This window comes from Nymphalis io, chromosome 8, assembly GCF_905147045.1.
Source record: "Nymphalis io chromosome 8, ilAglIoxx1.1, whole genome shotgun sequence".
NCBI classification, from domain to species: domain Eukaryota; kingdom Metazoa; phylum Arthropoda; class Insecta; order Lepidoptera; family Nymphalidae; genus Nymphalis; species Nymphalis io.
Window position 1 is genome coordinate 5,713,043 of NC_065895.1, and position 19,702 is coordinate 5,732,744.

Here is a 19,702-nt window from a genome sequence, read left to right on the forward strand (position 1 = left end):
CTCCTACGAATACTATGCTTTACCCAATTACATAACATTAAAAAGTCTTCGTTTAAAAAAGAGAACAGAAAACAACTTCCGCGCGTTATTTTAATTCGATACCATACCAGTTGAAGACTTTGAAACTTCACCCGCGTTCAAAAAGTAGGGCTATCACATTGCTTATAAACCTCACACAAATTAAACTGAATATGATAAAAACAATTAAATTCTTATCGCGAGTGAAACGTACGGCTGGATGGTAGTTGTGTTTAATAACATGAGGTACCTGTGAAATAATGTTTCGAAAAATAAATATTCTTACAAGATTTAGCTTGAATATGATTTTCAGTTCATGAGTATCGAATAATTTTAAAATCATTTGGTTTTTATATTTGGAACGAGTTCACAAAAAGCAATATTTTTTTATATCGATCTCTTTGATCAGTTGCGATGTAATCACACCTGCAAGTGATGTAAAGATATTCTGATCTTGAGGTTTGCGGTCTGCGGTAAGTGCTTAGCCTCGGAGCGTCGCACACTCTCCGCACGGTTCGCCACAATCCGTTGAGATGACAATAGGATACCGTTATGGACTTAAAAAAAGCTTTTTGCAAAAACAAACTATCAGATATTATTTATTCTGACATTATTTAGTAGGATTTCTTTAATTATATGGTATTGACTATCATTTGTGTTAATTTAGCAACAGTGAAAAGTAATTTGTTATATTTAAAGTTAATGGTTGAGTAAGAATATTTACATTAGTATACATATTTCAATACATCTGGTTTTTAGCGAAAGTTATTGATTTTCGTAGATATTAAGAAAATAAAACTACACGCTAATGTTTTTCGACACTTCAATTCTGAGCTTCAATTTTATCTTTATACTAGCTGCCCGTTCCGATTTCGTACGTTCAAAATAAGAAATTTATTCAGATATTTTTTTACCCCATAAGATATACATGCGCCCACGAGTACTACACTAAGTCAACACAACCTGCGTGTTTTTTCATGCGATCATTTTAATATTTCGTAATATTTCTAAGCTTACTCGAAATTTAATGTGGTTAAGGAGGATTTAATTTAAATAAATCGCCTAAAATTAATAATATGCCGGATGAATACTTTGTGACAATTAAATTACAGTTATCAGTATTTATCCTTCTTTTTTAAATATAAGAATATTTACTGAGATTTATTCATAAAAGATAATATAAAATATTTATTCTGAATTATCTATAATAATAAATATAAGTCCTTATTGTTTTTTCTGCAGACAATTTCGAAACCAACAAATCTTTCATATATATTTTATTATCTTCGTTATTACTTCCTATAATTTTAATTAACAAAACGTTGTTCAACCCTAAAAATGAAATTATTTAGGTAATCGAGAAATCGTTACGAACTTACGAGTGTTCTATTTATGTTTCAATTGGTTCTAACACACAGTAATTATATTACAGCGGATGATAAACGGTAATTATCATTTATTACCATAATTTAAAATTAACTGGCAACATTTAGCGAGGCATTTGCGGTTGTTTTGGAAGATGCCATCGGCACTATGATAAGCGGTAACTAGAGACGCCCATAAATAAAATTAGTATTTCTTTATCGTTAGGCAAATGTGATATCTGATGGCAAAGAGTCACTACCGCCCATAGAAAATATTTTATATTTCCAACACTGTCAACGAACGGCCAACGATGAGATTTGAGAAGTATATTTTGTAAATATAATTATTTATAAGTTCATTCATTCATCATTCATCATCACACTTTTCGTGTCCACTGCTGGACATAGGTCTCTCCAATGGCACGCCACTGAGCTCAATTTTCAGCTCTTAATCTCCAACCGTTGCCAGCCACCTTGCGTACATCGTCACTCCTTTTATGGCACACACCTATTTATAAGTAGTACGTATCATTCTTTAGACACTTATTTTCGTAGTATTTTGTTGTCATTTCAGTATTCCGACGAACGACCGCTGGCATCGTTGCCAGCTTATAACGTAACTGTGTCACTTTCATTAAAATCGGATCTGTCCGCTTAGTGCCAACGCGATGCAAAAAAAAACCGAGAACGGAACGCGATTTATTTATGTGCACTTTTATTACTGAGGACTGAAAACTAAGAATCGAAATGAAGCCGTTTTATGTAACTAAGAAATTATATAAATGCAGATGCTTATTTTTACGTCACTTGACCTTCGTGCTGAACACCAGAGTAGGCAACCACTTATTCTACTACTATAGTTAAGTGAGTTAGGAATATTACGGAGAAGATGACAAATGCCATACTTATTTTTTTTAGCTATGCCGGGTTCGTGTATTACTAGTAGTTTATATATTATTTTTTTTTAATGCCAGTTTATGTGTCTAGGTAACTTACAATCTGGCTTATTATAAGATTGAATACCGAAAAAAAAAAGGATAAAAAAAGTTATCATATTTCAATGAACTTCATTTTTCTTTAAAATTTAATATCTGTCAGCTTAGCTTGTTACCGGCTTTGAAATGAAAACGCAGAAAAGGAATTCGTTCATCTGTTACATTCACTGGCTGGCGTAGCACAAGTTTATAGACGTGCAGTCAGCAATAAATATCATTCCACACTCGTTGTAAAATTCTATCCACACATTTCCAGTTCACGTAAAATAATTTGTGAAGATTGCTATATCAGCAAATAATGTCAAGTATTCGATTTCATACTGTATAATATACTCAAAAGTTATTTATAAAATCAGAGCAGAGCAGGAGCAGATTTTCACGCTAGTGCGTACGGCAGAGCGAAGCCATCCCAACTGCCGTCCTCCTCTGGGCTGTCTGACACAGGACCAAATATGATACAATTGTGCACTTCTTAATATAAGTGTTAATATTTAGATTACTATGTTGTTATTAATAAATGAAATGAACATTAATTTTTAATTTTAATTAGGAGTAGTGTATCGGCACAAGTATTTGATATGTACTATAGTTGTGCAATTTCTACTGTCGTCCGTGATAGCGCGGATCCCTGACCCTCGTCTCGGCGATGGGACCACCCGTCGTAGCCCTGACAAAGACTCCTTTCACAAAACAATTGTTGATAACACGTATCGGTACTATCAAGAAATGCTTGACAAGTTTGCGCTAATAATAATGATGACATTAATGATGTACCTTGTTTCGAGCGTGTTGTTTAGATTATTATAACTTATAAATACATCGTTGTGTTCGTATATTTTGTTAATGAATAGATTATAGATAAACACCTCGCTATTCTACTTGCTAGCTTTAAGACTACAGGCGACGTTCAGAGTTTGAGTCCCAATAAAATTATTGGTTTATTTCCCAAAAATTTATCAGTAGCAGTAGCGGCATTTATAAGTCGGCTGTGTTTACACATCGCGAGTGTCAGACAGCACGAAAAGCCGTAGGTTCTGCATCTGATCTCTCCATCGATTCCGACTCCATGTAGTCTAGCTGGTTATACTACTTCAGCATAAGAGAAGAGAGACTGTCGATCAGTAATTGATTATATATATGAGATTACTTTGTGTGTCTCAAAAATGTTGGATTATCTTTCAAAATCATTACACATGATTTTAACGTGTATAAATATAATAGAAAAATACTATAATCAAAGACAAACATGTCATAAATAAAACTGAATAGCCGTTTTTTTATGTACTCTGATACGAATAAAGGTACATGTATTTTTGCGAAAGTAGCAGCGCTAAAAACATCTGGACACTTCTTGAACAGGACGGCAAGTACCAAGTTAGAACCATTGCTTTGATATACATTCCCGAGTCCCGACTCTCGATACCACTACATCAGTTTAAGTACACACGACCCGAATCTCAAGCAATCCACTCGTTTGACCTACAAAACGAAAACTATATAATATTTATATGACGTGAAACAACCATTGTTTTCCTCCCTCGAGAAGACAACGTTATAACCTCGGACGGTTTTTGTTCTGTTACGTTCATAAGCATTTATTTTAGATAATTGCTTGTTCTTCTTAGTAAAAATGTCTCTGTTCTCACTCGGGAGACTTTATGATAAACAATTATCAGTGTTCTAGACATTTTTACTGTACGAAATATTATTTATTTGTTACGTCGACATGCGCAGCCAACCGTGATACTAAGATGTTGTACCCCTTTTGTAACGATAATTACGCTGACTCACGTAAAATTTAAAACCAAAATACACTAATGCAAAGTATTGCTGTTTTGAAATAAAATTATTGTGTGGGCTGTTTACCACAGGCGAGCATTGAAGAAATCGTACCGTCAGTATATGTGTCTCGGAAGTTGGAGGTATAAAAAATATGTTTGCTATAAATAAACAAGTATATTGAGCGACCAGTTAATAAAATTGATCCCGCAAAGCACTCTAAATGAAATAAATCAATATAAAGATTTTATCTCCATTCACATACAAGCCCGTTAATTTAAGCTGACAAATATGAGTAGGTAGTGAATGGATAGGAAGCTAGCGGCGCGTCAGCTGTCAGTGGCGACCGGCGCGGCGACTGGCGACAAGCGAGACGGACTCCACTGCGTAATAAAAACATCATATATTTGGCCCAATCGCAACACTTCGTCAAAAGCTGCATTTAATGAGTAAGATGTTCATTTTAAAAACTATATCTTTAACATTTACGACAAAGTAATATTCTGTATATATAATAAATGTGTTGTTATGAGCTGAGTGGTGTTTTTTTACACACTAAAGAGTAATATAGTTTTTTTTAATGTGTTATATATTTTTTTATTAAAAGTCTTAATTTCTTCGTGCTCTGAGAAAAAAGACTTTATGACTTTATAAAGACCATATATTATGTATTACTTGTCATCTTTAGGTTTTTTTGACCTCTCGCTGCCGAGCGTGATAAACATCATGTTTGGTAGCGAAAGGTGCTGGATAGAGATGGTCTCATTCTGCGAAAATGCCATGTTGCAAAAGGAGGCCGCGAAGCGGGAGCGTGAGTAGAGTGCCTCCGCTGACCCGCTTCGCCGAAGATGTTGGCGCTATGCGCATCTTTTCCTCCCGCCATGATTGTCGGCACGGTAGTATGCGCAAGCGATCCGGTGACGTCCCCCGAATAGACAGATCGTTACCGCTGGTTTTTCAGTGGGTATTCCGGCACAACACGCTGGAGGATACACGTAAATGTGTTTTTCCAGCGGAAGAAAAAGGGTTTTTTTTAGGTTGGATTGTGCTGACATTTTGCTCACAGTTTTGTTGTTCCAATGAATGGAAAATGGGAATGTGAGGAATGCTAAATTTTTATTACAGCGCCAACGTCTATGCGCAGTGTGGTCAGGTGGTGCATTTACCCGTACGCTGAACTATTTTTCATTAAAAAAAACAGTTAATCAATGCTATCACTTTTGGTTAATAAGATCGAATAAGCCGATCAGTGATTTACCAAATGCCTTGTCAAATAGTATAAATGAGGCTTTCGGTCGGTATACGTCAGTCCCTGAAATGGCTTTCTATCATCCGATAGTTAATTGCAATTGAGTTATTAATGGTTCAATCAAAAATCATTACGTTCTATTTGCGGTAATTTTATACAAGATTTATGCTCACAGACAGATTTCAATTAAGAGCAGAACTCTTGACTCGTCAAAGGACTTCACACGTATATTTATCGAAAGCGTAATTAGGAGATATTACGTCAGTTTTGTTTATTTTTTATTCAACTACTGTTACTTCAACTATTTACTTGGTGGTAGGGCCTTGTGCAAGCCCATCTGAGTAGGAACAAATCACTCATCAGATATTATACCGTTGAGCAGCATTACTTAGTATCGTTGTGTTCCGGTTTGAAGGGAGGGTGAGGCAGTATTACTACAAGCACAAGGGACATAACATTTTTGTCACCTTTGTGTTCCTATACCATTTATGAGATTGAGTTGAAATTTTGTACATTTCTTATTGACACGTACGTTAAAGTTTCTAGTGTACTACATACATACTACATCTGTGTCGCGAACTGAAACGGTTTAAAAAAAAACTTACGAGGTATTGCAAAGCATATCAACCTAACTAATAGTTTTTAACTTCAAAATTTATATATTATATAGAATACGATAGTATATTACGTTCTTAAATTGTTATTTCCCATCAATTGTCATTTAGTTTACAAAAAAAAAATTCATAGACACAGATGACTTGACATTCATCGAGTTAACTATTTCAACTTTTATTAATTCTTTTCATCTTCTAATTCACCTCCTCGTTCAAATTAAATCCTGTGTTTAATTTGATAATGAATAAAGATACAATTGCATTGTGAATTAAGGATTAACAAATTAAATAATTTCTGTACTCAAATATGCGAACAAGTCTAATGAAGCGGCATTCAATGGAATGGGATAACTTTACAAAAGTGGTCTCTCAGAAAAGGTAACACGGGATAATCCGCTGCGGTCTGTTTAAGTAACGACCTTAACTTGAATCTTTGTACTGAAATATTCACAAAATTTCAACTTAACACACATTTCGTTTAATTAATAAGCGAGTTTAACTTTGGATACATTCAAAATACATGTATATATTATATTTACGTACGTGTGTAGATAATTGTTTGTAATATATGTAAGCATCTATGTATAATTGTATATAAATTATCTATTTTTAGTTGTTTGTTTACGTTTTATTAATTCGTATTGCATTTTGTGTATGTATTGAGTATATATAAATGCAGTAGCGTAAGGCCGACCTTTTGTTCAGTAAATAAATAAGCATTACACTTCAATGTTTAAGAGTTTTGAATATATAACGATGTAAGTTTGAAGTTTAAACGCGCTTTGAGTTTCAGATACTAGTGGAGGATCATTAAGATTGTATTTATTACGGCAAGCGATGCCAAATAAACAGTTGACATACATATTCATTTAAATTAATGTATTACATGAAGGTAAGTCGTGATTTTAAATAATATAGCGTGATTATGTCATTCATAAATATTATTGATAGGTATTTCGTATAATTCTTCATTTGCTATATTGCTCATTGTTTAATATTAATGGAACCTAATAACTTTGTGTATTTTATTGGTCTTTTTCGTTTTAAAACAACATGAGGTATTATAACAGTTTAAAATAATAAGCATCATTTTTAAGAGTTTTGTAAGATTTAAGCAGATGAAATTTTAATTTTTTATTATATATTTCATAAATTCTTTATTTTTTAAATGCATTATTAATTATATAACACTCAATATAAAAAAAACGTTAATGTAATTTTTATAAAACCACAATTTTAATAAAAAGCGTTACAGATTAAAAATTAATTTATCACGATCAATGTTTTATCGTGATCAATGAAATTAATTTGAAAAACAGAATAAAAAAATGAAATGGGAGGTGTCACTCACGCAATCGCATCAATCATGTCGAGCCCCATCTCGACGGTGCAGCGCGCGTGGTCCGAGCGCGGCTCGGGCAGCCCCGACACGCAGTAGTAGCAATCGCCGAGGATTTTAATGCGAAGACAGTGGTTATCCTGTGTGAACATTTTCAATATTGTCACTTACAAATAGCCTTACCAGTTTACGCACTTAATACCTTATCTGGAGTTTAAATTAGCCGATGATATATTATAAGGTGAAACTACCTATTAATACAGATGGAATAAGTTGGAAACAGACAATTAAATTGAAACAGTATAATTAAAACAAGGAAAAAATATATAATTAATATTAAAAAAAAACCATTACAATAGCCTGTAAAGACGTGTACATGAATTGTATGATATAATTAGTGGTCTAATTGCGCCCAAAATAGTTGCGACTTTAATATAAAATTTAAAGTTATTCGTTTAGCCTTCATTTAATGCGTGTGTCACGACATCTATTTTTAAACTTCATTTTTCACAAATTTCATACACACCTGCTTCATAGGCAATTATTATGTAAGTATTATATTTTAATGTGTACTCCATGTGTACTCCACCAATCCGCATTGGAGCAGCCTGGTGGAATAAGCTCCAAACCTTCTCTTCAAAAAGAGGAGAGGAGGCCTTTAGCCCAGCAGTGGGACATTCACAGGCTATTACGGTTTACGATTTTCCGGTGTACTCATAAACATTTTAAAGATAAACAAAATATTTATTTTCTCACATTGGCCAGTTGATCGAATCGGCCGAAGAGTTCGTTGAGAAGACGCACCAATTCCTGAGCACTACACTGCGATGCGAGTACTGTGAACCCCACGATATCCGCAAACAGGATGCTGAAACAATTTTCATACGATATATTATATATATTTTAAAAACGTCTTTTGATAAACACTTATATGTAGTCTGTGTGTCAAGTGCCACCAAGTTTTTGGGACGGCGTGGACTATAATTTCATTTAAGTCCTCCGGTTTCGGGGTGAATTTCAAGTGTGTGTAGTATAGTGTAGTGGTGAAAATATGGGAAGTACCTTATATTACATGACAGAATTGTTATAAAGCATAAGAGCAAATGGGCCAGCTGATGCTAATTGGTCACGTATACGCATTAACAATAGCACTGCAAGAAGTAAAAACACTAGACAATGTGGTGCAAAATTCCATTCTGTGACGGATTCTTGAACTTTACTTCGCTTTTTAAAAATAAATAATATCAGAGTCGATTAATTTGAATGACTTTGCATAATGAAATGATTGATTGCCATCATAATTATTTGTGTAGCAGAAACATACATCTTGTGTGTTTATGTTTAAACATAGTTTCTTTATATTATTTTAGTGATAACATAAGTATTTGTGATTTAAATTGAAATTAACATGTATGTCTATACATACATGCATTAATATACATATATATGTTAACGGTATTTTTGAAGGAAAAAAAAACAACCTAAAATGTATTAAGCGTTTTCTGTTAAAAAGACATTTTTTAACTAAATATTGCCAAAAAAGTGCGATATGAAAACTAATTATATTAGTTTAACTGTTTTATATTTTAACTTTGATATAATTTGTACTACAAACAACTTTGAATGATTAAATTACAAACAATAGTCAATCCGTATCAATTGCGATTGAATTTAATTACCAATTATTTTTATGAAGCCATATCACTAGGGATATAATGACATTAAAGGAGAGCGTGCACACAGCCAGTGATTTGATTAATTAAAACTTCAGGCTTTGGGTCATGAATTATATAATTTGGAATAAATATTTGACTTCAAATAACATAATAATAATTGCTACAAGAATTGTATTATTTTTGGGTATGTCAAACAAATATTGGTTTGTTTTTTTAATAATACTGTTATTTTATTTCTATAAACAGGCTAATTTCGGATTATAATTCATCAGTGTTGTTTGCGTTAGAAAAACTGTAATTTGATAATGGTTGCCTGGTTCCATGTGGACTCGTCTATACACCAAAGATGATACGAACCCACGGAAAACAAACTTATGAAAGTTTTAATATAACACTGAACATCATAATCAATATTGACCACTAATGTGCAAAAGTCTAGCACATTCAGTTGGCTGGATTAGACCTACTCATACTAGTAAATGCAATTATTAAAAGCTTGTCATTATATAATTATAAGGACATTTCTTTAAAATGTTTTTACCAATATTACAAACAAATCGCAGTATCTGTATTTCTGTAGTAACCATCCTTCGTGCAGGATTTAATATTTTTAACCTCTTCTTATGCAAATGCCTATGGTATAACTCGTTATTCAGTGAAAAATATAAAGTCAGACTATAATGAGAGCAGCCTCCTGCATCTATGATCAAAGAGCTCTTAGGTGTTCGGTTGAATCTTAATTTAACTTTTTGCGTAAAAACCTCATACTAGAATATTCTATATAGTGGAGGTCGTTGAGCGTAATATTTAAAATAGGATAGCAGACTCATTTATTTAATGCAATATTTTAAGAGGTGTAAATTTCACCCGATTTTAATAGTATTTTTATTTGTATGTTACATACATACTAAACTGATTTTACAAGTACAACAGCTTATTTTATTTATTTTATTATTGTAGCAGGAAAGAAAACTAGAAAATAAGCTACTTGTGTACTTCCGTCCATAGACACTGGGCAGTGTAAGAAATATAAATCATTCCGTGCTGTCAATGCGCTGCAAATTACGGGTTCTAGGATATGCCTCCTGTGCCATTAATTAGGACCACTAGCTCATTCATAGCTGTATTCCGGCTTGTTGTATAACACACAGTACGACACTCATTATATATAATAATCGTCGTTTCTGCGAACGTTCTAAAAGCGTTGTATATTAGGTTTTTTACATTAACTTAATATAATATATTTAACAAATGTCATCTAGTTGACTTTAATACTTGCAGCTCCTCTACGGCTTTAATAGTTTAACCGAAACACATCAATGAAAGGTATATATAATAATGTTCTCCAGACCGATTTCGGCCACGGCGGCCAATCTTATGAGAGATTAGCCAACTACGCAGGAGATATTATAGTGCACAAGTGTACGCGCAAACACAGGTGCACTCTCTATTCTCTAATCTGATGGGACGGCAATCCGACACGACCGGAAAGAGTTCAGGCACAGGACCAACGGCTTAACGTGCTTACCGAAGCACGGAAGTGTACACACTTTCAACTTCCAGAATCCGGGCTGCTACTGAGAATTTTTGGACAGAAAACCCTATAACTTTATTGGCCCGGTATGGAAATTGAACCCAGGACTTCCGGTTCTGCGGCCTTATGTCAAGCCACTAGAACAACGAGGCAGTCATAGGTAATTTTTGACAGTAGAATAAGTGATGGGTTGATGACCAAGATGATACAACCATGCTCTACGGCGAGTTTTTTGACGTTAAAGAATATTAACTTTTTGTGCTCTTTCGATTTAAAAAACCTATGTATGTTTTTATTTCTTTTTAAACATTAATACATGTTATGAATAGATTTGTATCGCACACATTCTTAAACACCATAAAATAGTTAGAGCGTAAAGTAATCGCAAGCAAAACTATTTCTGTCAACTCGTTAATCTCGAAGTGATTAATATTTTCCGACTCCATGAATTTTCGTGTCAGTTAAATCTCCATGGCGCTAGCTAGACAAGGCACAAATTATTTTTAATTATTAACTACACTTAACTTACCTGTTATTACAAAGATTACTTTTAACAAATATTCAAATAATATTTTGGAAACAATATAAGTTTATAATAAAATTCATATTTAATTCAACAATCATATTTTTAATTTTTTATAGTGAAAATATTTAAAGGAAGCATTATTTTGATAATATAAATATAAATGTTATATTTACCTTTCATTTTTTTTTATTTTCATTCATATAAGTGTCATCGACGTAAGCGCACGGAACTATATAGCTCCGTAAAAAAAAATTGTTTTAAAAATATAAGGACTGTGTTTTGAAATCATAAAACGTAGATATGTGTAAATAACAAAGACAGTGTGTGATCTATATAAAAACATTATTGTTTGAATAAGTTTAATACGCAAAAGGGTGAAACGATAATTATATAATATAGGTACTTTTACTGAGGGCAGTGAGTTATTTTACGAGCAAAATAAGTTAAGAAAGTAGTGTATTAATAAAAATAAATGCTTTATAAAACGATTTTAAGAAACACCTAAAGTTCTAGTAATTTATTTTAAAACAAAGAAATACTTTAAAAAATATACAGTGAAGTGAGTAGATACAAAGAGAATAACTTTTTTTGTAGCGGGTGTTTAATAAAATCTCCAGGCGCAGATTATAATATTGTACATACAGTTCGCAATTTTTACTTGAATAATAACCATATCGTTGGCCCAACGGTGTGAACCATACTTCCACGCACGAGCGATACGGGTTCAAACCCAAGTTGTTGGTGACCTATTTCAATTTATTTATTTTTCTGTTAAGAAGTTGCTGTTATAGTCGTTACTAAGTAAGAATGATTCCACATAAAAAAATAATAACAACAAGAAATAATACTTCTCCAGAATCTTACAATGTGACAAATCGGCAAAAAAGCAAACAGTCTGAAAAGTGGTCGCCTGCATCAGAACAACTTACTAAACAAGACGTTGAACAAATCATTCGTAATGAGTTTCAGGCCTTTAAAAATTTACTATTGGATGATATCACTAACATGTTAAACAAAATGATTCAAGAAAATCTTAAACCTATAAAAGAGCAAATATCTACTATTGAAAACTCGATGACTTTTTTGAGCGAAGAATACGAATCTACTAAAAAAATAATTGCAAGTTATGACGATAAAATTGCGGAAATGGAAAGAGAGAAAAATGCACTAAAAAATGTAACATCTGATTTGCAACAACGAATACATACTATGGAGCAGTATAATCGATCAAATAACATTGAAATACAAATGATTCCTGAGCATAAAAATGAAAATTTAATTAGTGCAGTAATGCAACTGAGTAAAGCAATATCATGTGATCTAAAGGAGTCTGATATACATCACTGTACTAGAGTTGCAAAATTGAACAACAGCGACAAAAGACCCAGATCTGTGATTGTAAAGCTATCCACACCACGAATGAGAGACACGATGCTAGCATGTGTCATCAATTACAATAAATCGCATCCTGACGATAAACTTAACACAAGTCACATAGGTATTGCAGCAGATAAGCAGCCAATATATGTTATGGAACACTTGACACCGGCTATTAAGTCTTTACATGCAGCAGCTCGAATAAAATCTAAAGAAAAAAAATACAGATTTGTGTGGGTTAGACAGGGCAAGGTATTTATGAGAAAGACAGAACATTCAGAATGTATTTATGTAAAAAATCATACTGTTTTGAATAATATCCAATAAATTGCTTTGCTCTCTAAACTCATAGATCATTTTAGTGTTTCATGTTATAAAATTCAACGGTCTTAATATATACTACCAGAACGTCCGAGGTCTCCGTACTAAAACTCATGACTTCATCTGCAATTTATCGTGTACAAATTATGATGTTATTATATTAACAGAAACGTGGCTTAATAATAAAATAGAGAACCATGAAGTATTCGACAACCGTTATACAGTATACAGAAGAGATCGTGATAGTTTACCTTTACATTGTAAAAAAGATGGTGGTGGAGTTTTAGTGGCGGTCTCAAATAAACTGAAATCAATGCGACTCAGTTTTTGTGAAAGTCAGTGTGAAGATCTTTGGATAAATATTGAACGAGAAAATTGTCACGATGAGTGTAACTCAATTGCATTATGTGCAGTTTATTTGCCTCCTCCCGTCAGCCGTAATATGCTATCTAATTTTATCAATAATTTTAATAGTAGAATTGCAGAGAATAGACAAAATGTTATGCTCGTGGGTGATTTTAATTTAAGTAATATCAATTGGTTCGCTACTGATGATAATGTTATTTCTAATAGTTCCTTAGGAAATTTGCTAGTTGATTTTGCATCTCTCAATAATTTAGTTCAACATAATAACATTAGTAATAACAATAATAAAATATTAGACTTAATATTCAGTAATCATAATAACATAAAAATTAGTAAGTCTATTTTGCCAATAGTGCCTCCAGATCACCACCATCCTCCCTTAGATATATTAGTTTCTTATTCATCAAGAACTTCTTTAAAAAGTAATGTTATTGGTGATAAGAAGAACTATTTTAAAGCTGACTACGTAAGTATAATTTCAGAATTAAATAATATCAATTGGTTAAGCGAATTTTGTAATTGTAAGTCAATAAACCTAATGATCGATAAATTTTATAAAATTTTGAACAAATTGATCGAAAAATATGTACCAAAAAAGAAACAAAAAGGTAAACAATATCCTCCATGGTTCACTAAGGAAATGATAAATTTATATAAAGAGAAACAAGTTTTTTTAAATAAATACAAAATATATAAAAACCCACTTGATGAAATTTCATTACGTCTTTTGAGCAAACGTTGTGCAGATTTATCGAAAATTTGCTACAATAATTACATTAAAATTGTTGAAGAAAATATTAGTAGAAATCCTAAATATTTTTGGTCATACCTTAAGGGCAAACAAGATAATAGTACCGCACTCCCAGGCATAATGACTTACAAACAAAAAGTAATGAAATCGGGATCAGAAATTTGTAACGAATTTGCCTTGTATTTTGCTTCTGTTTACACACAATCTCAAAGTTCATATACATTACCATCTTATAGTAATCAATGTAAACATGACTTTGGAGCGTTCACTAATTTTGTAATATCGCGAAGACAGATTTATCAATACTTAAAAAGACTTGATACAACTAAAGGGACAGGTTATGATAATATCCCTCCTATATTTATTTCTAAATGTGCATGGGTACTAAGTTTCCCTTTATATTTATTATACAACGAATCACTTCGCTCAGGTGTTTTTCCCGATAAGTGGAAAATAGCTAGGATCGTACCAGTATATAAGTCCAAGGGTAGTGAGTGCATTGAGAATTATAGACCGATTTCCATACTTTCCACTTTTGCCAAAGTATTTGAAGCAATAGTTTACCCATATCTAGAATGTCATGTAAAGCAAATGAATAATAATAACCAGCATGGCTTTATAAAGGGTCGATCTACAACATCAAATCTTGTTTCGTACAGTGAATTCATTGTGCCAGCTATTGATAACCACAAGCAAGTTGACGCAATTTATACCGATTTAACCAAGGCTTTCGACAAAGTTTCGCACGATATTTTACTCTTAAAACTAAGCAAGTACGGATTCAATGGTAATATGCTTGAGTGGTTCAAATCATATTTATACAATAGACAACAATTTGTTGTCTTAAAAGGTTTTAGCTCGAGTCTATATAAAGCCTGCTCCGGGGTTCCTCAAGGGTCACACTTAGGACCTTGGCTCTTTAATATCTTCATTAATGATATTTGCGATACGGTACATTATAGTAGAGTATTTTTATTTGCGGACGATTTAAAATTAACAAAAGTAATAAACAACTTAGCTGACTCAGAGCTCTTACAGGCGGATATTAATGCTATATATAATTGGTGTAAAAATAATAAAATGGAATTAAACGTCAGTAAATGCAAGCATATAAAATTTACGCGGAAGCTCAATATAATCAAAACAATATATAGCATTGATAACATCAAGTTGGAGGAAGTTTTTGAAATAAGTGATTTGGGTGTCATTTTTGATGACAAGCTTACTTTTGTCCCGCACTTCAATAAAATAATTACGAAAAGTTCCAAAACGTTAGGATTTTTAATTAGAAATGGTAAACACTTCACGAATAACACGAAAAAAATAATCTATAACGCTTACGTGCGTAGTGTACTGGAGTACGGTAGTGTTGTGTGGAATCCTTGTTACAATGTACATCGTCTGCGTATAGAGAGAATACAGAAGCGATTTGTATATCATCTATCCAGAAATAAAAAAACCTCATACAATAAATCTAATAAAAATTACAGCAATCTCTTGAAAGACTTTAATATGGATAGTCTCTCTGTACGCAGACAATTATTAGATCTCTCTTTCCTATTTAAGATAATTCGTAACGAGATCGACTGTACTTACTTACTTGAAAAGATATACTATCGTATTCCAAGGCGCAATGTTCGTAGTTTTCTGGGCACTTTTGATGTCAGAATATCAAAAACGAAATTAGGATGTAATGCACCAATGCCTAGATCATCACGGTTGTACAATGGTTTTTGTCAAGATCTAGATATTTTTAATGACTCTGCCATGATTTATCGTAAACGGGCGCTAGAATTGTTGAGAGATGCAAATAAATAATAAATAAATAAATAAATAATAAATAATGTTATCTTAATTTTATTTTGTATTAATTAGTATATTTTTAGTAATTTTTTTGTAACGTAAACTTTGCATGAATTTAATGAATTATTTAATTTTAATTTGTACCTATATCAATTTCAAACTATTTGTGTTATTAATTTTAATTTTATTAAGTGCATGTTTATTTTTTTATGATCTTTAATTTGTACCAATTTGGACTTTTTTTTTTTTTTTTAATCTTTCTACTCATGTTGCTATAATTATGTGTTAATGTATTTTTAAAACAAATATTGTAATTGTTGTGGCTACTTTAAAAAGCTTCACATGTTAGCTATTTTCACTAAATTGTTTTACATTTGTCATTAAAACATGTAGTAGCTACTAGTGGTCCTTAAAATAAATAAATAAATAAATACCTTTTGTATACTTCTTAAAAAGTGAAAAACATAAAAAACCTAAGTTTTAAGTTTAAAAATTTAAACTTCTATAATGTAGGTACACGTCTACTATTACTGAAAATAATTTTATTTCAGTAATAAACTAACTGTTTACGCAAATAATTGCATTTTCATTTACCTATTTTGAATTTCGCTCGAAAACACCCGCGATGTCATGGCGTAAATGTAAATGTTATATTATGTCTATACTCAACGAAGAAAGGCAGAAAATATTGCGTATTGCATAATAAAAAAAAATGAATTCCAAAATTTATTATATATTTATGATATATTTAGATTTATAGAAGTATTCGTAAATATGTAAATTCACAAATTCAGTTACTAACAATATTTTGTCTTAAAAATTCTTACTGGTAAAATTATTAGGGCTCTTCATATGCGAGTAATACTATATAGCTAATAGAAAAAACCTATGATAACACTAAACATAAATAAAAATGTACTTACAAGGAAGTTTTCACATTTCGAAATTCAGTAAGCAAAAGTCTTTATTTGATGAAAGAAACTCTCCTAACATCAACAAATACTGGGCAAAATAGGGGAATTTGCCTTGTTCCATCATTGATAGATCTTGGATGTTTTATTTTCTTCATGAAAACGCGAATAATCAACGACAACTAATTAAATGATGCAAAATAATTTTGAAACGGGTAAACACAACAACTGTTCAAGAGAAACGGTTATAGATACAGAGGCGTGACGTCATTCGTTCTGATTGGTGTTTCAAATAAAATGGCCGATTGCAGAATTTTATACTTTTATTTTATTAAAAATCTTATTAATCTCAATGTGTATATTAAAATGGGATCATTTTTTAGAATCCTTTTAAATTAGCTTCTTCTCTAAAATCATTTATTTTTTAATTCTTTAATACTGTCATCATGACTATAATGTGTACGAAATTTTCGATAGCCCGTTTCAGCTCGTTACTTACTCCCATATACAAAAATCCACTAACATTACTGCCGCGTTTGTTCAGTAACTGGTTTTACGATACGAACCGTCGTATCTTAGTTCGAGACAATAAAAATATCGGGTTTTTCTTCCCAGAAATTCCACCAGTACCAGGATAAGGGATGAGAAAGTCGACGTTGTTATAGTTCCCGGACTATGGATAGTTTGTTAAGCCTTTGGTCTCGAGGCTGATCTCTTTCCGATAGTTTCCGATTTCCGTCTAATCGTGTTATAGAAGTGAGTGCAGTGCAACTTTATACTATGCACATACTTTTGATCTGCACTTTTATAATGTCACTTTGGACGTAATCAATTAGAACTATTACTATTTAGATCTTATTTAACGCCCAGCGCTTTTTTCTGATTAAATTCTTATATTGAAAAATTTTAAAAATTATCATCGTTATTTTATATATTTTGATAAGGAATGGTAAAATAATTATATCATATTAAGTAAATAAAATGGTTATTGAATGGATGAACGATGAAAATAACATTTGTTGAAAATATGTATAACTTTTCTATAAAAATATTTTCGGTAATATTGTATAATAATTGTGTGATACAACACGGGTATTTTAATAAATAATGTGTAAATTCTATTAAATTGGATTCTGTTGAATAGCCGTTTTCACAACCTTTAAGAAGGCTTACCATTGTTGGACGCAATAATTCTTCCAAATAACCCAGCGACACGCAAAGCGCAGGCAAACTTCCCTCATTATGAAGCACTACTGTACTGTGGACTCGTATTTGTTTTTCTTTACAAGTTGAAATATCCTAGCCTCACTAATTAATGTGACTATACTTTTTCTTAATGTTTTAAGGTAAAGGAGCCATGATTAGTTATTTTAATAGTCTGCGCCTTGCGATTCAGAGGAATAGTTACAGCGTCTTGGGTACAATGCCACAGGACATTTTGTCGGCAGGCAATATTTTTATTACCTTTATTTCTATACAGTTTCATATTTCGTTTTATCTTATTTCATTGTAGATTGTAATAATATTTCAATGATATTGTTAAGTAAATCATAATTATATTACTAACTGTTAGTTCAAGATTTAATACAATACTAAACTATAATGGCAATATCCTGGGACATCCTGGGACATTTTTCATACACGGCCATCTGATCCCAAATTAAGCTTGTACAAAGCTTGTGCTATGGAAACCAGACAACTGATATACTACATGTACTACTTTTCTTTTGGACAAACAGACATGTTCATGCACACAAATGTCTGTCCAGGGTGGGAATCGAACCCATAACCTTCGGCGTGAAAGGCAAATGTTCTACCAACCACGCCAACCGGCTCGTCTCGTCGGCTGTTTACAATTAATTCAGAATAATATTTCATTAAAGACAGTTATTGACTAAATATTATCACCGATACAAATGTATAAAAGTATTCGTATTATATATATGATAACATCAATAGATATAGTCTATAGCATATACATGATCAATGAAAATATGCAAATAAACAAACCCGTCCTGAAACAGGGGCGCGGTAGGGGGAGTAGACAGACAATTCCATCAGCTGAATATCCGTTTAGCTTAAAAGGATCAAGTGCGGTAATAGACTTCCTGTCACCGTGACGTCAGGACTATGCATATTGCGATACAGCCATAGTCTCGTACCTATCGAGGCGTGACTTGGAAACTAAATACAGATTTGACTGCGACCTTTATATTAAAAATCCCGACCTTACTGTTTAGAGGTTAATTAATATCAATATAAGTGATGACGAGATGTGTTGGGGTATGATTTTAAGCGAACGGATTGTGTACGGTGATATGAGCGAATAATTGAGGATATGATTAAATATGAATAGAATCAAAATATACTGCAAACTCAAACTGCATGATATTATTTTAGCAAATGATTTACATGTCAAAAATAAATGTGTGTAAAAAGTAAGATGTTTCATTGCATTGCGTACGAGACCCACGGAGCGAGGTTGTTTGGTTTATTAAAACAATATTCCATACGAGGTATAGAGTACATTTGAATGTAAGATTGATTTTTATGTGTAAGCTGTTTTCCTAGAACGGATTGCAATTCTTATACAGATGGTGCATATGACATAACATATCTCCTAAATTGTTATTGCGGTGTTTTTCATAATTATTTATTAATAAATACTGAAAAAAATGACCAAATAGACTGTACAAAGTTTAATTTAACATATCGTTCGAAAATGTTGATGTGTTCGATTTCATTTTAAGAAGGATTTAAGTCCTTGCAAAATATGTATGTAGTACGTACATAAAATTAAATTATTTACGTATACATTGCAATTTTAATATAAATTTTGTCCTAAACATTCTGTTTTCTGGTTGGAATTAGAAAGGCAAGTATATGGTATAATATGTAAGAGTATCTACTTTTTTAATCTTTATTGACCAAGAGAGGTGATGAAACAAAAGGCGGACTTAATGCCTGAAGCCATTTTCCTTTAGGCAAACCAGAAATTGATTAAAAACAATGAGTGGTGAGAAAAATGACAAAGATGATATAAAGCTTTGTTGATATTTGATATTGTTCAGAAGTATAA

The 19,702-nt window shown here is 32.1% G+C and overlaps 1 protein-coding gene across 3 annotated transcripts in view; it reads right to left on the reverse strand.

Annotated features, from left to right (window-relative positions):
• The window catches only part of LOC126770280 (Ca(2+)/calmodulin-responsive adenylate cyclase), a 94,009-nt gene that overhangs the window by 25,185 nt on the left and 49,122 nt on the right, over positions 1-19,702 (reverse strand). For all 3 annotated transcript variants that reach the window (XM_050489593.1, XM_050489592.1, XM_050489591.1), the window contains exons 6-7: positions 8,115-8,226; positions 7,371-7,498 (exon numbers count right to left, since the gene is read on the reverse strand). In XM_050489593.1, the coding sequence (XP_050345550.1) occupies positions 7,371-7,498; positions 8,115-8,226 (240 nt within the window). The remainder of the gene's footprint in view (positions 1-7,370; positions 7,499-8,114; positions 8,227-19,702) is intronic.